The sequence below is a fragment of the Narcine bancroftii genome, chromosome 1 (genome assembly GCF_036971445.1).
Source record: "Narcine bancroftii isolate sNarBan1 chromosome 1, sNarBan1.hap1, whole genome shotgun sequence".
Taxonomy (NCBI): domain Eukaryota; kingdom Metazoa; phylum Chordata; class Chondrichthyes; order Torpediniformes; family Narcinidae; genus Narcine; species Narcine bancroftii.
The window spans coordinates 358604331-358627390 of record NC_091469.1 but is presented as its reverse complement, the minus strand read 5'-3'; the positions used below and the strand labels follow the sequence as shown (position 1 = coordinate 358627390).

General features: G+C 37.5%; 1 protein-coding gene across 1 annotated transcript in view; it reads right to left on the bottom strand.

Annotated features, from left to right (window-relative positions):
• LOC138758248 (polycystin-1-like protein 1) overlaps positions 1-23060 on the bottom strand; it is a 140707-nt gene that overhangs the window by 43072 nt on the left and 74575 nt on the right. The window contains exons 20-27 of the mRNA XM_069926933.1: positions 21866-21941; positions 19406-19509; positions 16318-16513; positions 15406-15544; positions 15219-15303; positions 11762-11947; positions 2299-2417; positions 2023-2133 (exon numbers count right to left, since the gene is read on the bottom strand). Of these exons, the coding sequence (XP_069783034.1) occupies positions 2023-2133; positions 2299-2417; positions 11762-11947; positions 15219-15303; positions 15406-15544; positions 16318-16513; positions 19406-19509; positions 21866-21941 (1016 nt within the window). The remainder of the gene's footprint in view (positions 1-2022; positions 2134-2298; positions 2418-11761; positions 11948-15218; positions 15304-15405; positions 15545-16317; positions 16514-19405; positions 19510-21865; positions 21942-23060) is intronic.

The following is a 23060-nucleotide window of genomic DNA, read 5'->3' as shown; positions in this document are numbered from 1 at the left end:
CTGACTTGGATATATCTCCTTGCTTTTTCACTATCACCTGGTCAAATTTCCATTAATTTCTCATCTAACAATAATAAGAGCATTTCCATCACATACCTTAAATTGCAGTGATTCAAAAGTTAGGGATAGACAAGCAATGAATAAACACCTAGAATGAATTTAAAATAAAACTTCAACAAGATGTTATTCAGGTGCTAAGACACTTTTCACATGGAGTAGTGAAAACCTACATTTCTCTACCCTGAAGTGCTGTACTGACAATGTTTTCCAGACATTGAAAGAGGAGCAGATTAAGCAATTTCATTTCTTGGTGATATTCTGACAGCTTCCCAATCGTTACAAGGGTTCTGAAACAGGAGGTGAGGAGGGTGATTTGGATGACTCGAGTTTGGGTTTACTCATGGACCAGACAGGTCGTGCAACTTCAGAGGTTATGGGAATGCAGGAGGTGCTGGTATTGAAGGTAGTGGCAAGATCCACAAGCAATCATCTCTGAAGGGTCATTCCTTTATTTTTCTTTCTCACTTGAAAGTTGTACTGGCCCAGTGGAGCCTCTTTGTGTGCTTTCACAGGGCAAACAAAGGAAAACAAATATTATGTTTTTTATGTACTTGAGAAAGGGATCTCAAACCTTTCCAATGTGTTAAACCTAGTTTTATCAAAATGTCAACAGCATATCCATTCGACAGGAGAGTGGTAGAATAGAGAGATTCAGAAATACAGATTGAAAGTGGGATTACAGATTAAGTAAGATTGTAGAGAATTTTTGGCACATTGACCCTCATAAATCAAAGTCCTAAGTACAGGACTCGGGATATGATGTTGAAGTTGTAAAAGGCTAAATTTGGAATATTGTAGTAGTTTTGATCACCTCCCTGCAGGAAACGTATCACTAAGATTGAAAGCGTGCAGAGAAAATTTATAAGGGTGTGGTCAGGACTCGAGGAGCTGAGTTGTAGGAAAAGGTTGAATAGGTCTTTATTCCTTAGTCTATTGGAGAATCAGGGGAAATTTGATAGATGTTTACAAAATTATGAGGTATATACAGTAGATAGGGTAAGTGCAAGCAGGCTTTTTCCATTGATGTTGAGTGACAAAGAACACAAGGAGATGGATTAAGGGTGAAAGCTGAATCATTTAAGGGGAACATTTGGAGGAACTTCTTCACTCAGTAGGGTGAAAGTGTGGAAAGAGCTTCCAGCGGAGGTGGTGAATGCAGGTTTGAATTCAACGTTTAAGAGAAAATTGGACACGTATATGGATGGGAGAGAGATGGAGGACTATGGACGGAATGAGGTGGAAGAATAGTTCAGTATGTCTTCGATGGACTGAAAGGGCTGCTTCTGCACTACAGTATTCTTTGGTTCACATTTGCAATCTACTTAAACATGTAAAAATGATTTTTCCTCATTATTTTTGTGGACCCAGCCAACATCCAAATTTTCCCCACTTGACAGCTTACATTATAATTTCAACTGCCATTGCCAATAAGAGATATTAGGAGATCATGTTTAAATGCAAATCCTTCATTGTGATTGTATCCCCAAAGTGTTTTGTTAATGTTTAGGTTTCTTTGTGCAAAATAAACTATATAAGAACCTTTCAGAAACATGTCCTTATTCATTTTACAGAAGAAAATTCTACTTTCAAGGAAGGAGAATTAACCAGCCATGATTGAGATATCACTGAAATAAAAGATGAATTTTGAGGCTGAACTCATTACATTGAAAGTCAGGCAACTAAACATGTATTAATTTATGAACAAGACATGCAAATTAAACAACCAGAGAGGATGAATAATTGCCATAAAAGCATCCTTCTAAAAGGTTGTCAGCTTGATTTGTTTACTTTTCTTTTCATTGATTCAGCTTCTGGTGTATCCTGCCATTTCTGTTCAATTCAGATTCTAGCACCTGCAATATTTTGATTTCTGTTTAGTCAGGAACCTTGTTATCTTTTCGACTTGCTCACAATCTCAGGCACTTGAGTAGCAACTGCAAAAGCAAGCTGCGTGCACCATACCTTGTAAACGCCACCCGAATGGCTTGATTGAGGTGATATTCATCTTTGGACAATTTACCAAATGTTATCAACAACAGCAGGGTCAGCATCATAATGTAAAGCACAAATTCTCTGCAAGAGGCAAAACAATAAAGTTTGGAAAAACAATAACCCTATTAAAATTGAAGGAAAACATCCAGGATGGTGGGAAGGAAAATAAACTATTAATTATGCACAGTTCAGCAATCAACATTTCATGATCGGGACAACAATTTGAAGCAGAAAGTGATGAAATACTGTAATGTATGTTGAATGAGGTTTTCTTTTTTCATACGGTCTTTGGCTTCTTTCAGCTGTGCAGAAGTTGGTGGTCGAGCGAATCGTAAATATCTAGCCCTTTGACGAGCAGCCACAATCTGGTCAACAAAAATATAGAAACAATTCTTTACTCAATAGTCCACCACTATTTTACAGTAATTTCAAATATTATATTTGCTTTGCCCTCTCACAAGTGAAAAGATCCTCTTTCAATACACAATTAAGCAAAATGACACACTTTTTTTTTAAATTTTTTATTTTTCACACCATAAATCACATTAGCCATGATACACACTTTTTCTTTTTCACACATATACAGTGACTTTTTCTGCCCCCCCCTCCCTCCTCCCAAGCCACCCCCCCACCCCCCCCCCCCATCCATTTTAGGTATACAATCTAGGTTACATTAAACCAATCAGACAATGTTGTCATTCAACAAAAATACACCAGAAATTCTACTGAGTCCATTCTTTTCTTTCCTTCTCCTTCCATCAACTTAGGTAATGATTGTCCCCGGTAGGTTTTCGCTATTGTATTTAATGTAAGGCTCCCATATTTGTTCGAATATTTCAATATTATTTCTTAAACTATATGTAATTTTTTCTAATGGAATACATTTATTCATTTCTATATACCATTGTTGTATTTTCAGATTATCTTCCAATTTCCAGGTTGACATAATACAATTTTTTTGCTACGGCTAGAGCTATCTTAACAAATCTTTTTTGTGCATCCTCCAAATCAATTCCAAATTCTTTGTTTTTTAGGTTACTTAGGAGAAAGATCTCTGGATTCTTTGGTATATTGTTTTCTGTTATTTTATTTAATATCTGATTGAGATCTTCCCAAAATTTTTCTACTCTCTCACATGTCCAGATTGCATGAATTGTTGTTCCCATTTCTTTTTTACATCGAAAACATCTATCAGGTACTGTTGGGTCCCATTTATTTAACTTTTGAGGTGTAATGTATAGTCTGTGTAACCAGTTATATTGTATCATACGTAGCCTCGTATTTATTGTATTTCTCATCGTTCCAGAACATAATTTCTCCCATGTTTCCTTTTTTATCTTTATATTTAAATCTTGTTCCCATTTTTGTTTAGTTTTACCATTTGTTTCCTCATTCTCCTTTTCTTGCAGTTTAATATACATATTTGTTATAAATCTTTTGATTAACATTGTATCTGTAATCACATATTCAAGGTTACTTCCCTCTGGCAAACTCAAATTGCTTCCTAATTTATCCTTCAAGTAGGATCTCAGTTGGTAATATGCCAGCGCTGTATCTCCAGTTATATTGTACTTATCTCTCATTTGTTCAAAGGATAAGAATCTACTTCCTGAAAAACAATTTTCTATTCTTTTAATCCCTTTTTTTTCCATTCTCTAAAGGAAAGGTAAAAGGGAGTAACTTATTTTGCGTCAATATTAGTTTTGGTAATTGATAATTTGTTTTATTTCTTTCTACATGAATCTTCTTCCAAATATTGAGGAGATGATGTAATACTGGAGAAGTTCTATGTTGTACCAATTTTTCATCCCATTTATATAATATGTGTTCAGGTATCTTTTCCCCTATTTTATCTAATTCTAATCTCGTCCAGTCTGGTTTTTCCCTTGTTTGATAAAAATCTGATAGGTATCTTAATTGTGCGGCTCTATAATAATTTTTAAAGTTTGGCAATTGTAAGCCTCCTTGTTTATACCATTCTGTTAATTTATCTAGTGCTATCCTCGGTTTCCCCCCTCTCCATAAAAATTTCCTTATTATTTTCTTTAACTCTTTGAAGAATTTTTCTGTCAGTTGTATTGGCAATGCCTGAAATAAGTATAATATCCTTGGAAAAATGTTAATTTTAATACAGTTTATCCTTCCTATTAGTGTTAGTGGTAAATCTTTCCAATGCTCTAAATCGTCCTGTAATTTTTTCATTAGTGGATAATAATTGAGTTTATATAATTGGCCGAGATTTTTGTTTATTTGTACACCTAGGTATCTTATTGCCTGCATTTTCCATCTAAATGGAGATTCCTTCTTAAATTTTGAGAAATCCGCATTATTCATAGGCATTGCTTCACTTTTATTTACGTTTATCTTGTAACCCGACACTTCTCCATATTCCTTCAATTTCTTATATAATTCTTTTATTGATAGTTCTGGTTCTGTTAAGTACACTATAACATCATCCGCAAATAGACTGATTTTATATTCCTTGTCTTTTATTTTTATTCCTTTTATATTATTATCTATTCTTATCAATTCTGCTAGTGGTTCTATAGCTAACGCAAACAATAAAGGTGATAGTGGGCATCCCTGCCGCGTTGACCTGCTTAAGTTAAATTGCTTTGATACATGTCCATTTACTGTCACTTTCGCTAACGGTCCCTTATATAATGCTTTAATCCAATTAATATACTTCTCCGGTAAACTGAATTTTTGCAATACTTTGAACAAATAATTCCATTCTACTCTGTCGAAGGCCTTCTCTGCGTCTAAAGCAACTGCTACTGCAGGTGCTTTATTTCCTTCTACTGCATGAATTAAGTTAATAAATTTACAAATATTGTCTGTTGTGCGTCTTTTTTTGATAAATCCAGTTTGGTCTAAATTTACCATTTTCGGTACCTGCTCTGCTAATCTGTTTGCTAATAGTTTAGCTATTATCTTATAATCTGTGTTTAGTAAAGATATTGGTCTATATGACGCTGGTGAGAGTGGATCTTTCCCTTGTTTTAGTATTACTGTAATTATTGCTGTTTTACATAAATCTGGTAAGCTTTGTGTTTCATCAATCTGGTTGATTATATCCAGGAGGGGCGGAATTAATAAGTCTTTAAATGTTTTGTAGAATTCTATTGGAAATCCATCCTCTCCTGGTGTCTTATTATTTGGTAATTTTTTTATTATCTCTTGTATTTCTAGTGTTCCAAATGGTTCTGTTAATTTATTTTGTTCCTCTATTTGTAGTTTTGGTAGTTCAATTTTAGTCAAAAATTCATCTATTTTCCCTTCTTTCCCTTCGTTTTCAGTTCGGTATAATTGTTCATAGAATTCTCTAAAGTTTTCCTTAATTTCTTTTGGATTATATGTAATTTGTTTGTCTTTTTTCCTTGATGCCAATACCATTTTCTTAGCTTGTTCTGTCTTAAGCTGCCATGCTAGGATTTTGTGCGTTTTTTCACCCAGTTCATAATATTTCTGTTTTGTCTTCATTATATTCTTCTGTACCTTATATGTTTGTAATGTTTCATATTTTTTTTTTATCCGCCAATTCTCTTCTTTTAGTTGTATCTTCCTTCATTGCTAATTCTTTTTCTATATTTACTATTTCCCTTTCCAACTGCTCTGTTTCCTGATTATAGTCCTTCTTCATCTTGGTTACATAACTTATTATTTGCCCTCTAATGAATGCTTTCATTGCGTCCCATAGTATAAACTTATCTTCCACTGATTCCGTATTTATTTCAAAATACATTTTTAATTGTTTTTCAATAAATTCTCTAAAATCCTGCCTTTTAAGTAGCATGGGGTTTAATCTCCATCTATACATTCTTGGAGGGATGTCCTCTAGCTTTACTGTCAATATTAAGGGTGAATGGTCCGATAGTATTCTAGCTTTATATTCTGTTTTTCTTACTCTATCTTGCATACGAGCTGATAACAAAAATAGGTCTATTCTTGAGTATGTTTTATGTCTAGCCGAGTAATATGAATATTCCTTTTCCTTTGGTTGTTGTTTCCTCCATATATCCAAAAGTTGCATTTCTTCCATCGATTTAATTATAAATTTGGTTACTTTGTTCTTTCTGTTAATTTTTTTCCCAGTTTTGTCCATATTTGAATCCAAATTCAGGTTGAAATCCCCTCCTATTAGTATGTTCCCTTGCGTATTAGCTACCTTCAAAAAGATATCTTGCATAAACTTTTGATCTTCTTCGTTAGGTGAATATACATAAAGTAGATTCCAAAACTCCGAATATATCTGACATTTTATCATTACATATCTCCCTGCTGGATCTATTATTTCCTCTTCTATTTTAAATGGCACATTTTTACTAATTAATATAGCCACTCCTCTTGCTTTTGAATTATACGATGCTGCTGTTACATGTCCTACCCAATCTCTCTTTAATTTCTTGTGCTCCAATTCAGTTAAGTGTGTTTCTTGGACAAATGCTATATCAATTTTTTCTTTTTTCAGTAAATTTAGTAGTTTCTTCCTTTTAATTTGGTTATGTATTCCATTAATATTTAAAGTCATATAGTTCAACGTAGCCATTTTATACTTTGTTTATCTTCCCTTTCCATTTTTCCATCATTACCTTTCCTCCTTTTCCATTTCTGTTTTCTTATTTTAAACCCTTTATAAGACAACATTCCTAAAACATCAAACATTTTCCTTATTCTCCTATTTATAACTTCTTTAGCCCCAATCTCCCCTTCCCCTCCTGAGTTGTCCTTTATCCCTTGTCGGACAACCACACCTCCCCTCTCCATTTGGGTTTGCAAATTCACTCGCAAGCGTCAACTGATTTTGCAGTGACCGCTATTCCCCCCCACCCAGCCCCCTCCAGAAAATATTTCACTTTTCATATGTAACAAAGGTCACTCTTTTAATTCCCTCCTTATTCTCTCTATTCCATTACCTTCCCTTATTAATTCTTGTCTATACTATCTATATTTTCCTCTAAGTACAGATACATTCACGTATGCACTCTTATACCTCTTTACCCACATACATATCAATCGTGATCATTTTTACTCTCATTACACGTCTTCATCCCTCAGTCTATTTTGTAATTGTTCTGCAAATTTTCGTGCTTCTTCTGGATCCGAGAATAGTCTGTTTTGTTGTCCTGGAATAAATATTTTCAATACCGCTGGATGCTTTAGTATAAATTTATACCCTTTCTTCCATAAAATCGCCTTTGCTGTATTGAACTCCTTTCTCTTCTTTAGGAGTTCAAAACTTATATCTGGATAAATGAAGATTTTTTGCCCTTTATACTCCAGTGGCTTGTTGCCCTCTCTTACTTTTTCCATTGTCTTCTCCAGTACCTTTTCTCTTGTAGTATATCTTAGGAATTTTACTAAAATAGATCTTGGTTTTTGTTGTGGTTGTGGTTTAAAGGCCAATGCTCTATGTGCCCTTTCTATTTCCATTTCTTGCTGTAGTTCTGGACATCCTAGGATCCTAGGGATCCAATCTTTTATAAACTCCCTCATATTCTTGCCTTCTTCATCTTCCTTAAGGCCCACTATCTTTATGTTATTTCTTCTGTTATAATTTTCCATTATATCTATTTTTTGAGCTAACAGTTCTTGTGTCTCTATCGCTTTTTTATTAGATTCCTCCAATTTCTTTTTTAAGTCTTCTACCTCCATTTCTGCTGCTACTGCCCGCTCTTCCATCTTGTCCATTTTCTTTCCCATTTCTGTTAAGGTCATATCTATTTTATTCATTTTCTCTTCTGTGTTGTTTATTCTTCTTCTTAAATCATTAAATTCCTGTGTTTGCCATTCTTTAAATGACTCCATGTATCCTTTAATGAGAGAAAGTATCTTTATCTTGCCTTTCCCTTCTTCTTCTATTTCACTGTACTCTTCCTCTTCCTCTTCTTCTTCCTCTGGGTTGGCCATCTGTTGTTTCTTTGTTACCCTTTTATTCTCTTCTTTCTTGTTTCCATTGTCTTCTGTGTTCTCTTCTTGCTGCAGGTGTTCTGCAGCTGTCGTTGCCGGCTGTGGAGATCGACTCCCCAGCTGGTGACCCCTCCCGTCGGTGTGTTTTTTTTCATGCGCGGTTGCGCACTTTTACTCGGCTCAGCGAGCCATTTTTGTAGTCCAATTTCTACCGACCTGAGGGAGCGGGTTTCTCTCTCCACCGCTGGCCTCTTCGAACAGGTAAGGCCTTCTCCTTCTTCCTCCGTTGTCTTCTCTTCCTCTCTTCTATTTTTCTATTTTTCTTTTTTTGTCGCCATCTTCTTTCCACCTTTATACTCACTTTTCTTTAACTTTTATTTCTGTGCCTTTGTGTTTTCCTTTGTTTTTTCCGACTTTTCTGGAGAGGGCTGGAGTTTACCGTCCGGCCACTACTCCATCACGTGACTCCTCCCCCCAGCAAAATGACACACTTGATTAAAAATTGGTAAATTGCACAGAAACCCATTTTGTGCCCAAATACTAATTTCCATATCAATCAATTCGTGATCATCTGCAAGTTATACAAGCACTTCAGCGTGCAATACTCAATAGTTCTCTGGAATCAACCACACATTCAGTGGTTATATCCATTTCCTCATTGAAATAGGGTGACACATGTCCACCTTCAACCCATATTGATAACTCACAGCAAGACCAAGGACTAACACCACATTAGATTAACAGGAAGAATTAAAAGGCCATCAGTGTTCCATCAATGTATTTCTCTCTCCATGTTTTTTCACTCAGCATTTTTCTGACAGTATTGCTTGCTTCATATTGTATTTGTATGTGTGAGTTCTTAAGACAACACATGGATGAAGGAAAAAGGTTATTTACTTTAAAGTTGATGTAAACAGCCAATAAGGCATGCCATGAGGCTGCAAGCCTCCATTAAGGATCTTTCATATTCTGTCAGCCCCTTGCTGGCAGCCAAGTATAATCAAACAGGAGCTATAATGCTTAAGGCATTGCTAGTTGCATTGGACCATGATCACTATCATTACATTGCTGGTTGTCCCAAAATATTGGTAGCCCTTGTACATAATACACAGTTGTGATCCCTACCAGTATGACGGGCTTCTGCCTTTTTGTGGCACTGAACTTGATCTACAAAAGCAACTCAGCTAACTCAATAGATATGCCCCTCCTTCCCAAGCCTCACTTCACTTCCATGGCAGCCTTTCCCACACTGCTTCTTAGCTGCCAGGTAGAAGCTTCTTTTTAAATTCTGACTGCCTTGCAATGCTTCATTGCAACAATGCAGGTGTTGCAGTTTCAGGAAGCAGCTGCGGGGGGGGGGGGGGGGGGGGGGAACCACTCAGGTAAAGTTTCAACACATGAATTGGGAATGAAAACCATCCAATTTTTTTTTTTAAATGGGTCTTGCCAATTTCCTGATTTTTTTCCATATTACCTCAACATGCACTACTGTCACATGCAAAATCTGTATGATGCTTCCAAATGGGTGAATACTCTTTTCTAGACTAACCAAGAGCAAGGCTGAATAAGTCAATCATCTAGATTAAAATCAACATTATTATTCCTGAATATTTCAGACAGAGGCACTGGTGTCATACAGCATGGAACAGGTCAATCTGGGCTAGTACCACTTTCCTGCATTTGATCCATAACCTTTTAAGGCTCTCCTGTCCAAATGCCTCTTGAATAACTTATTTGCCACCTTGTTCACCTGAGATGCCACTTTCAAAGAACTATGCACCTGCATCCCTTGGTCTCACTCTTCGACAAAATGGCTCTGCTATTTACTGTGTCATTCTTGTCCTGGTTTAAATTACTAATGTGCAAGCCTCACAGTTATCAGAGTTAAATTCCATTTGCCACTCCTCGTTTTATTTTCTCAGCTGATCTAGATCCTGTTTGTAAACTTGGATATCCTTCCTCATTGTTCCAACCTTTTCCGACTCATAGACTCTTTATTGAATTAAACTTTTTTAAACAAGATTCCAGAATTAGAGGCAATGTCATTTACCTGAACTCCCCTTCCTAAATTCAACATTAAGCTCTTTGCTCTTGGTAATGGAGAGTAAGATTGTTGTTCTGGCTCCACCCAACCAGATTCTCAAATTTTATCCTATGTTCTCTTTTAAATTTAATTCTCACCCATTTTCAAATATTCAGCTAACAATAGCAGTATCGTCAGTGAATTTATAGATTGCACTGGAGCTGAACTTGAGTGTGCAGTCATGAGTATACAGGGAATCGAGTAGGGCACTAAGCATAAGAAGTAAGCAAAGTGTTTGCAGATGCAAGGGAACAAGAATAATATGCAGAAGTGCTGGAAGAATTCAGTAGGTCACATAGCATTCATGGAAAACAATGTTGCAGCCCAGAACTGTTCATGGGAATGCACACATACTGGGATGCCAATGTTGACGGTCAGCAAGGAGAAAATGATGTTGCCGAGGATCTAGTTACAGAGAGACAGGCCCTCCTAGATCTCTTAGTTTGTCATACAATTTGATGTAGAACATCAAGCTGTGGTCAATGAACATTTGTGACCTTGTGGTTCAAGTGATCTCATGCAGAGTAGAGGGTCAGCGAGATGACGTATGCCACCTGTTGTAATGATAGGTATATTGAAGAGGGTCCAGGTCCTTCTTGAGACAGGAATTGACTTGCTCCCGAACCTCTCAAGGCACTTCATCACAGTTGATGCAAGTGCCATTGGCGGATAGTCATTGCTCTTCTTAGGCTCCAGTACGATGGATGTCGGATCATTGTAGCGAGAGACTGAAAACATCCACAAAAACTCCAGCTAGTTGGTCCTACAAGTTTTAAGGATTTGGTCAGGAACACCTCTGAGCTGGATGCTCTGAGGATTCATCCTCCTGAGCCTCTGGGGAGGGTGCATAATTGTTTTCCCTTTCGAACCAAGCAAAGAAAGCATAGTGCTCATCTGGAAGAGATTTATTGCAGTTGATGAGATACCTTGTTTTGTCTTACAGGATGTGATGGTGTGCAAGCCTTGCCACAGCTGTCGGGTCTTCATCTGAGATGACAGCTTGGTTCAGAATTGTCTATTTGCTTTGGTAATTGAATACACTCGCCTCCAGTATCAGAAGTTCTTTCCTTCTGCTCTCCGACTCTTGAACAGATCTCCCATAAGTGAAAGATAATGCCTTCCACCATTTAATGGTACTTGTTCTCTTTAACACTGTACTTTTTACTATTGTTTTATTGTCAAACCATGTTTTTATTTTTGCATTACCTGCTATCTGATCCAAAGGTTGATGTGCCTGGATAGCATGCAAAACAAAGTGTTTCACTCCATATCTGTACATGTAACAACAAACAATTCCATTCAATAAAGTAAAAATAAGACATGCAAAGCAAATCAGAAAAAGAAAACAGTCAGCTGGACTCACTGCTAAGTTTGAACAGGTTTACCACCTCAAATCATGTTATCTCTCAGTTTCTCAAAACTTATACAAAGTGCTCCTTTAATCAGGAAAACTGTGAAAAATTGTGAGGTTGAGCAAATTATTTTCTTCTTTCCTCATATGTGAGTGTTTCAAGAGAATGGGCAATAAACGCTGATAGAATGATTAAATTACCATGGGGACATCCTATCTTTCTAGCTATAACCATGAGTGAATGAACAGAATATATAAATATATATATATATATATTTGAAATTTGTGATGTTTTGCATCAGACTAGTATTCATTGGAACAAGAACAACATACATGCAAAATATTTCACGGGTCACTTTTCTTACCCTGTCAAGATCCATTGAGGCAGAGTATGGATTGTCATGGGTATCAATGGGAAAACTCTCAGAAAGAAAACCTGTTTGAGAATTCCATTGCTTGCAGACATTGCTTGCATTTGAATCAACGAGGCTAATATAAAAGTGACTGCAATCCTTGTTTTTCAGTGCAACTACACCTGCTGTACAAAAAATCTGGAAAGAAATTTTAACAGTGAAGAAACTGGGCAGAAACTGGTCAATTACAATGGAAAACCCATTCTCTTTTTTTTTTTGAAATTTATTTATAGTATCTCCATACATTCATTTCAAATTGACTTAGTATAATATTACATAATAGATACTAAATAATTTTCTAATTTTCACCCCCCCCCCCCCACCTCCCCTAACCCCTTAGGAAACCACCTTGTGGTGGTTAATTCCCAAAAACCCAAATGGGTGTGGTATAAACCACAAGTGGCATATGACTTTCGGGAGCAGAAGTACCACCCCCCCCCCAGGCAGACAAAATACACGTATAAACCGAAAAATCATCATTTCTTATATCCATAAAACCCCGGTCCATCAATTTAACCAATCTTATTCATAAACTCTTTTTTTTTTGAAAATCCAAACTTGATATTAAATTTTGCACCCTTTCCACCCTCCCAACAGTGAGTTAAACATTGTTTACAATCAATAAAAGTTTTTTTTTAAATTTTTTTTTTCAAGTCTTCCTGAATTTCATCCACTGAATTAAAACACCTCTGAACATCCCAGTTCAACACCGAATCTTCCATTCTTCTCAGTCTCAAGTTGAATTTGTAGCTTACTTTCAAAAAAAAGTTTTTTTCAAATCTTTTAAAATTTTCTTGAACATAATTCCTTCGGTCTTGATCTTCTAAAGCATCAATGTTATTCATAAGTTCTTTCTTCTGTGTTTCCCAATTTAATACCAAATTTTCCACTTTGTCAATCTTCTCAATGTTAAGTTGAAATTATTGTTCATTTTCAAGAAAAACTTATTCAAAATTTTTAACTCTTCTTGGACATTGCTCCTTCGACTTTAATTTTATAAATCATCAATCTTGTTCATAGTTTCTTTCTACTGAATTTCCAAATTTAATAATAAAGTTTCCGTTTTTTCCAATTTTCTCAATATTAAACTGATCTTGTTGTTTAGTTTAAAAAAAAACCTTTTCAAAACTATTAAAATCTGTTTGCAATGTATGCATACTCACAGATAATAAATTCACTCTTCCAATATTCCATCCAAAAAAAAAATCACTGATAAACCTTATTGCAGGTCAAGGAGTTCCATATATATGTTTATCTTCAGAAAATATTTCAAATATTTCAAATCAACATTCGTCGCCATCTTTCAAAAAGGAGTCCAAAATCAACTTTAATAAGTTCTGTTCTTGAGAAAATTCCAGCACCAACTCCGGCTCTGTCTGGGCAAATAGGTCAAATTTCTTCCAAAGTCAAAGAATGTAATTTTGTTCTGTATTTATAGATAATAAATTCATCTTTCCGATATTCCATCCAAAAAAAAATCACTAATAAACTTTAATGTTATCTGGATTTTTAAAACTCACGGGCAACCAATGCCAATTACTGCAATTTATCTTCATAAAACATTTCAAATCAATATTCATCACCATCTTTCAGAGGGGTGTCCAAGGCCAGCTTATCCGACAGTCCAATTAATGAGCTCCGTTCTTAAGAAAATTCCAGCCTTGACTCCGTGGTTCTGTCTGGGCAAGTAGGCCGAGTTTCTTCCAGAGTCGGAGAGTGTAGTTTTGTTCTGTATTTGAACTCTATTTTCCTTAATCTTTGTTGCCATTTTAAACTAAAAACAATTGATAAACAAAACAAAGACTTTTAACAGAAAAAAAAATTCTTAAAACGGGTATTTATATAACTGCCTGGGGGAGACCGGGAATGCACGTCCGCTCCCTATGCCATCTTGCCACACCCCCCCATTCTCAAATATATTTTGGTATTGTGAATGAATAAGGAAAGCAAGGTGCATTCTGCCACGAGATGTAACTAATGATTCACAAGTTCAAATGCTTCCCTTCTTCTTGCGTGCAGATAAAGAAAGAGTTATTTTAATTACTGATAAGACCAAGTCTGCACAGTCATCTTTTAATTCAAATTAACTTAGATGATTTAATTTAAATTAGTGGGCAATTCAAGGAATATGGTTCGCAAATACAATGCTAGAATTCATTTCAAGAGGGATAGAATAATTTGCGGGCAGCATGATTGCCGTAGTGGATAGCGCAGTGCCTTTACAGCACCAGCGATTGGGATTAGACTGGGTTCGAATCCTGTGCTGTCTGTAAGGAGTTTGTACATTCTCCCCATGTCTCTGTGGGTTTCTCCAGGGACTTCAATTTCCTCCCACCATTGAAAATATACTGGAGGTGTAAGTTAATCGGGTGTAAATTGGGTGACATGGATTCTTGATCCAAAATGGCCTGTTACTGTGCTGTATGTCCAAATTTAAAAAAAATAAAAGCAGGGATGTAATGTTGAGATGTTTTAAAGCATTGGTCAGACAGGACCTGGAGTATTATGAAGTTTTGGGCTTCTTATCAATGGAAGGATGTGTTGGCATTGGAGAGGGTCCAGAGGAGGTTATGAGAGTGATCTCTGGAATGAAGAGGTTTTTCTATGAAGAGCATTTGATAGCTCTGGAACTGTACTCACTGGAGTTTTGAAAAATGACTATCTCATTGAAATCTATTGAATGCTGAAAGGCATGGACAGAGTGGATATGGAGAGGGTGATTCCTATGGTGGGGGAGTCTGGGACCAGATGACACTGCCTCAGAATACAAAATATTCCCTTGGAACAGAGATGAGGAGCAATTTCTTTACCCTGGGGTTGGTGAGAACATGCAATTCGTTGCCACGGACAGGTGTAGAGGCCAGTAGATATTTTTAAGACAGAGGGAGATAGATTTTTTGATTTCAAAGGGAATCAAGGGTTACAGGGAGAAGGCAGGAGAATGGGGTTGGAAAGGATAATAAATCAGCCATTACCGAATGATGGAGTGAATTCGATAGGTTGAATGACCTAATTCCACTCCTGTGTCTTAAGGTCTAAATGGAGGAGATAGAAGGGTACCCTTGCAATGTAAGAACAAACACGATGGCCAAACAGAGCAATCCAATCCCTGATGTTAATGGAGGTTGTGCTTAGGAGGACTAGGAATGTTTCTGTTCCATGTTTGAAGATAATGAGTAACCTCTGATAAAGAACAGTGAACTTTCTTCATGTTATATGATGATTGATTATTACAGCTAATACCTTAGTCATAGAACCTTGTGCTGGGGAACAAAGATGAAAAGGATGCAGTCATGGCTGATAAAATCAGCCTCATTGCTGGGTTGAAGAGCTACAGTTTCGCATTCCATCAATTTTTTTTCACTGAAGAAAAATACCAGCAACATAATAGGATCATGGTGTCACTTACTGCAATAGGCTGGATGACAAAGATGCAGTACAGAAGAGAAAAAAACAGTGAATGTAACCACAAGAGAGATTTGGTTGGTCCAAACCTGCAATAAAAGATTGCTTCAATATTTCATGATTATAATTTGAAATGATCAAAATTCTGAGAAAAAAAAACAACTGGAAAAGCAGTAGCTCATCTTCCTTACCGCAGTCCCAACAGAGTTGTTATCAACATGCACACTAAGGAAATCAAAAGGCAAATGATCCATGCCAGATAACAGCACCAAGATGGGAGGAAATGCCTGGCTTTATTCACCACAGGTTGTTCAAACAAGCTGCTGTGCTCTAGAAATAAACAAAAAAGGGATTTAAAAGATTTTAAAAGATTAATGTCAGGAACATTTACCTAATTTAGTTTTCTGATGATTAATTAAAATCTATAATAGAATTTCATATAGATTCTGAAGCCTTCTTGAAGTGTTCATGTTCTCCTTGATTCATTTGTACCAAGTTTGGAATTTTCCAATAGCAGCTAAAAAAAAATATCAGAGAATGCAAGCTGCTTCTAATTCTCTGTGAAGAATAATTCAGGATTCAGTGGAGAAATTCACTTTGACCCCAGCTCTCTTAAAGCTGGTGCTCCATGTTTTAGGAAGGTAACTGTGGGAAACAGTAATTTTTCCAAATGAAAGTCTATCCATGGATATATGTTTTATTAATGTTACAAATTAAAATCAAATCTTAAAGAGTGATTTTGATACCTCTTTTACCAACAATACCTTTGAATGCAGTTTCAATACTATAATTAATTTGGATCTGCATTCTGCATATGGGTGGCATGGTTAGCAGAACAGAGCAACACTATTACAGTCCCAATGACCCAGGTTCGAATCCAGTGCTGTCTGTAAGGAGTTTGTATATTCATTGTGTGACTGCATGGGCATCCTCCGGATGCACCACTTTTCTCCTACCCTTCAAAAGCTTACATGGATTGTATATTAATTGGTGCATTTGGGAGGCTTGGGCACATGGGCCGGAAGGGCCTGTTGCCATGCTGCATGACTAAAAATTCCTATGAAATACTAAGCACCTAATTCAAATCATTAATTTATTTTCACCTGAAGAATAATCGGATCGCCGGTCACCGGAGCCGTGTTTGGAGACCTTTGGTGCTGGCTTCGTATTTTCCCGTGAACTGCAGTCCTCAAATCCACTTGAGCTGCCTTCAGATGAACAAGTTCCACCCTTCTTGTTGCTTGGATCTCTGTAATGCTCTGAGTGAATGCTGGGGGCTTGAGAATCCAATATACCACGCTGAGGAAAGGCAAACACAAGGCTACCAAGGATCACCTTTATATTCTTATCTGTATTTTCTGATCCTATTTAGTCTCATTCTTCACTATGTTTGTAATTCTCCAATTCACTCTGCCACATTAATGTGTCATTTCATTTGTACGTCTTTCATTTATATCACTCTCTCTTTGGCAGCCATTTCTTTAGCCACCTTAATTTTAAGCTCAAGATATCCATCCTAAACCTGCTCCAATTCTCCCTGACCCAACTTTTGCATGCATAGTACCAACTGTTATCCCACAAAATTGTCAATATATCTCTTGTGAAGTCTTATGGAAGACTGAATGCCTGATAACTCCTCAGCACAAACATATGAAACATATATATATCATGCGTTCAACAATTTATTTAATTAATTCAGTGGTTTTCAAACTGTGCCCTGAATTCACATTCAACCTTAAGCAATCCCTATGCCATAAGTGCTCTGTGATGAGTAAGAGATTGCTTAAGGTGGTATGTGAATGCAAAGAAAAAGTTTGAAAACCACTGCTTTAATCGTACGTAATTGACTCGTTATGTGCACGGTTTCATAACTCCAAAGGTACTGGGCCAATGACAGTTTTTCTCAAGCAAAATATTTCAGTAACAACTGGGTCAAGAGCAGTGGGTTCTCAACCTTCCCTTCCCACTCACATACCACCTTAAGCAATGCCTTACTAATCACAGAGCATTTATGGCACAGGGATTGTTTAAGGTGGTATGTGAGTTAAGAGGGGCAGTTTGAAAAACACTAAACTGACTAATTGATTCCAAAATGATTGCAAATAGATTCTCACTGTTTAAACTTTTAATTAGTGATTAAAATTACTTTCAATTCTTGGATAAATTTTTATAAATTTTTTAACCTTCTGAATGTTTCTGAAATCGAGAGATATTCTGAAATGCTCACATTTTCTGGACCAGTTTCACAGTTGGCTGAATTGTGTGCTAAGCTTGGCCAGATGAAAAATTTTAACCAGCTTATCTGTATTTCTCTGGCTCAGCAGCAGGAAGTGATGAACACATGCTAGGTCCTGCACTGTCTTCATAGAAGAAGGCGTGTTGCAGAACAAAAGTTATAATCTGTCTGAAACAGTAAAAAATCAATATTGTGAAAAAATAGTATTGGAGAAATTAGTGGGAAAATAGATTCCTAGGCTTGATGACTCGCATTGCAAGGTTTTTAAAGAAGTAGTTCTGGAGATGGTTAATGCACTGGCTGTCATCTCCCAAAATTCCACCAACTCTAGAATAGTTCCCGCAGATTAGCAGATACCAACTGTATCCCTTTTTCTTGAGAAAGGAATAAAAGAGGAAAGGAGTAAGAATAGATCAGTTCGATTGATATCAGTCACAGGAAAAATATCTAAATCTGTTAAGGAAGTATTAAAGGGGCACTCAGAAAATAGCAATATGATTGGTCAAAATACACATGATTCATGGGGGGGGGGGGGGAGTCACATCTTATAAATGTGAGGTCGTGAGTTGATAAGAGGGGAGCAGAAGATGCGGTGCGCTGCACTTTCAGAAGTGCTTTGATCAGATGCTACGCAAGAAAAAATGTTAGAAGCAAAAAAAGGAGTCCAAAATAAAGGCTGTGACTATTTGGGTGCCACAGGATCAGGAATGCCACCTCATGTCTTTACTATTTAAATAAGTGATCAGGAGGGAAACAAATGTAAAATATCCAAGTCTGCTAAATGATGCTGGGTAGGATGCAAAAGTAAAAATAGACTGAGTGGGCAGACAGAGTGAATATATTGTTCACAAACATATGGCTTTGCACTTTGGAAGAATAGAAAAGCTAAGCACTGTTTAATTAATGAAAGTTTGACAAACCTTGGTGTTCACTGATTGTCCATGCATATGAATCACTGAAAGCTGGTGTACAGATTCACAAAATAATTAGTAAGGTAAATGATATGTTAGCATTAACTGCTTGAGCTAGATTTTTAAAAAAAAAGACTTGTTGAAAATAGCATGGGTCTCTAGTGATTTCACATCAGGGTGTGTATTTGTCTAATCTCCCGATTTACCAAAGTATATTCTTGCGATGGAGGGAAAGCAACAAAGGTTCACCAGATTTATTTCTGGGATGGGGATGGAAAGAGTAAGCAAACTGGTTTTAAACTCTCCAGAGTTTAGATGTATGATAGATGATCGCAATGAACCACAGAAACTTCTACCAAGGTTTGATAGTGTAGAATGATAATGCTTCCTCAGTCTTATGTGCCTAAAAACCATGATTCATGCTTTCAAAATAAGGGTCGGCAAACCAGGGCTGTGAGGAAAAATTACTCCAACAAGTGGCCAGTGAATCTTATGAATTCTCTGCCCAAGAGAGTTTTGGAATAGCGTGCAGATTTAGGCATATGGCAATAGTATGGGAAAATGGCTCCCACATGAAAGAAAGAAAGTGATTGTGCTAAATAGTGAAGCAGTCACAAAAAGTGAATAACCAACACCTGCTTCTATTTCTTATCTTCTTGCATTTTGATACAGGACTGGTGAATTTTCAAGGTAAATACAAACATAGTGGGTATGAGGTTTACTGTTGCCAGAAATTTTGGACCAATTGACCTGACTGTGGCTTGCTGACGGATTTGGTTTGTCAGTATTTCTGTGAAACAATTTGAGACGTGTTAAAAAATTACAGACACAGCTTAAGTCAATGGTCTTCAAACTTTTTCCTTCCACTCACATACCACCGTAAGTAATCCCTATGCCATAGATGCTCTGTGATTAGTAAGGGGTTGCTTAAGGTGGTATGTGAGTGGAAAGAAAAAGTTTGAAAACTACTGACGCTGTATTAATTGCTGTTGTTGAATGATCTTGATCCGATCTGACTGGATTTAACTGCAACTTCATTCTCACCTCATATTTTTTCCTCCATGCTTCCTGTGCCCACTGCTGCAAGTTCTGCCATGATAGAAAGGATTCAAATGTGCTCTCTGAGAATACCAGAGCCTCTTGATGAGCTGAAGATATATCACAGCAACAGAAGATTACTTAACTGCCCAAAACAATTTCTTTTATGTTATAGTGTTTAGGTGTTTCTTCAAGTTGTCTACAATGTTGCACATTCTTCATTATCTGGAGCACATTTCTGGTTTTATATGAATCATGGAGACACAAGAGGCTGAAGATTGTGGAATCTGGAGTTAAAAAAAACCCAAACTACTGGAGGAACTCAGCAAGACAAGCAGAATCTGTGGAACGAAAGATGACGTTTTCAGTTGAGACCCTTCAAAGGGGAGATAGCCAGTTTGAAGAGGCAAGAGAAGCTGACAAACAATAGCTGGATCCAAGTGAGTAGGAGTTAAAGACACTGTGTAACTATAAATCTGTGCATCACTTCCTCCTGGATTTTAGCAATGCCAAATGGAAGCAGCAAGTTTCAGACAAAACAAGAAACTGGGGGTAACAAGAAGTTGGGGGTAACATGCTGTCTGCATCTTTCTACCTTTAATGAAACAACACCTTAAACAACATTGGCTCAATGCAGCCATATTATACGCATACTTCATGAAAATATTTGGACAGGGATTGGATAGAATTTAAAAAGGTAAAATTGTTTGCATAACGGAGAAAGGGCAAAGGAATGGAACTCATGAATCATGCACATGGCGATGGAAAGAAGGCTAAATTCAGAATAATCTGGTGCGCATTCTGGGTGCCTTGTTATTTTCTGGGAATTACATCATTTAACTTTAGAAAGGACTTTTCATGCCCCCCCCCAATATTTATTTTCCAGCATAAAAACTCTCCGAAAAAATATCAACTCAAGATTCAAGATTCCTTTATTGTCATTTAATTAAAAAAGTGCTTTTGTCTCCCCTAAAGCAGACTGATTCATCATCAGCAGAAATTGCCAGAAGCACCTCTTACAGTCAGAGAAAGAGATGCAGAAGAGAGTTCCCTCAGAGTCACCGTGTGTCCGTGGATTTGCCTCCAGTTCTGCCGCTGCTCTCGCAGTCACATAGAGGAAGCCCTCAATGCCCTCAGCACCTTCTCGCTTCCCGGTTCCAATACATGGTACCCCTTCAGCCAGTCTTAAGCAAGTGCCCAGCAGTCTGCTGCCTGGCGTGAATCCCTTGACCAGTCACCAACAGTCCGCATCCTGTGTGGGTTCCTCGCCTCGAGTCACCAACAGCCCGCCATCCCATCACCTGTGTGTTCTTTATCCAGAGAACACCTCACTGTTCCACCACTGTGGTCACTGTCCCGTTGGTCATTTCTTCTGCTTCTCCTTCTTAAACAGGGGGTGTCCTCTGTTTCCCCAGAGTCTGTAATCTCTCATGGATGCTGCCGAATATAGGCACCACCAGCTTGGGCGCAGACGCCATTGTCGTAGAATTTTAAAGTAAAAACCACTGTTTAAAGCCCGTGTGAAGCTGACGGCAGTGAGACTGGGTGGTTGGATCCCGGAGGAGTGCTGTATCTCCCCTCCCTGCTCTCCACAGATTCGCATTTCTACCCACGGATGCAGTCTGATCTGCTAAGATCACCTAGCAAATCAAGCTGTGCTTCTCTTGAAACTGCTGTTCTTTGACCTGCAGCCTCTGTCAATCCCAGTTCCTGGGTGTGTAGCTTGATTTCTTTCCAATCAAACAGGATCCCAGTTGCATTCAGCTTCCTAGCCTTAGGTTCACTTCAGGCTGCCACTTTTCATCTCTGCCACATCTTGCAGTTTGCGACTGACTGCTGCATCAAGGACATTGCCCGATCTCCCAAATCTACTTCATTTACTTTTCTTTTAGCCCAAGAGGACAGGTTGAGTCGGGGCAAAGATTTGCAAGATGGAGGAGTACATCGACTGCCCTCATTTCTTTGCGTAGATTTTGTCAATTTCTTCTTCAGGCTTTTCACTTTCCTCACCACAGATTAACTGTGAGGATTATCAGTGCTGCACAAGTTGAAGGTGGCAGTGGATTGGGAAGTGAAGTGACTAGGACGAGATGAAGGTTGGGTCTGTAGCAACACAGAGCTGGTGTGCACGGTCTGGCAAAGCACCGCTGTTGATTCAAAAGTCGCCAAATACACTGATATTGTGGCTTCTCAGAGAGGCATTCGCTGGTTATTTGAGGCTATTAATTTATGATTCTAACAATAAAACAAACTGCTGGATGAACTCAGTGGGTCAGAGAGAATCCGTAGAAGGGAAAAGACAGAGTTAATGTTCTGGGTCAAAACCCTGCTGACTTTCTCCAATAATTTGCTTTTTGATCCAGATTCCAGCATCTAAAATTTCTTTTGTTTCCATTCCACAAACATTTTCTTCTCCATTTTTTCTTATTGTCATTTGGGAAAATTATTTTCATTATTTCACTATACCTTCAATTGAATATACATTAGATTCTCTTGCAGTCCTGTATTGCTCTTCAATAGAAGTTTCCCTCAGAAATTTCACCTAATAAAAAGAAATCATTTAGAACTGAAAACCTCGCATTTGACTCATATTTGACAGTTTCACCAGCTTAATTAAATTATTTCATAATTTCTGCAATCTTTAATGCTGGTTTTAAAAATGATTAAAAATGTCGGGTTTAGAACAATAGAACCATAATCTGTCAAACTATTAATCTGCCTTGTCCCACTGACCTGCACCCAGACCATAGCCCTCCATACCCCTCCCATCCATGTACCTGTCCAAATTCTTCTTAAATGTTAAAATTGACCCCACATTCAACACTTCAGCTGGAAGCTCGTTCCATACTCCCACTACTCTATGTGTGAAGAAGTTCCTCGAGGGTTCCCCTTAAACTTTTCCATTTTCATTCAGAAAATCATGAGGCATGATAAAAAGAATTGGCTTGCAGATAGAAAGTAGAGAGTAGTAGTGGAAGGAAAGTATTCTGCCTGCAGATCAATGACAAGTGGAGTACTGCAAGGATCTGTACTGAGATCCCTGCTCTTTGTGATGCTTATAATTGACCTGAATGAAGAGGCAGAAGGATGGGCCAGTAAGTTTGTGGATGATATGATGGTTGGAGGAATTGTGGATGGAGCTGAAGGTTGTCGAAGGTTACAGGAGCATATAGACAGGATGCAAAGTTGGGTGGAGGAGTGGCAGATGAAGTCCGATCTGGATCATTGTAAGGTGATGCATTTTGGAAGGACAAACCTGAAGGCTGAGTACAGGGTTAATGTTCGGTTACGTAAGAGTAAGGATAAACAGAGGGACCTTGGGTCCAAATCCATACATCCCTCAAGGTCACCAGACAAGTTGACAGAATAGTTAAGAAGGCCTATAGGATGCTAGGATTCATTAAAAAAGAGATTGAATTTAGGAGTTGAGAAGCCATATTGAAATTATATAAATCTCTGGAGAGAACACACTTGGAGTACAGTATTGTGTTCATTTCTATTCACCTCATTATAGGAAGGATGTGGAAGCTATGGAGTGGGTGCAGAGGAGATTAACTAGGGTGTTACATGGATTGGAAAATAACTCTTATGAGGCAAGGTTAGCAGAGCTGGGACATTTTTCCTTGGAGCGAAGAAGAATAAGAGGAGACTTGATAGAGGT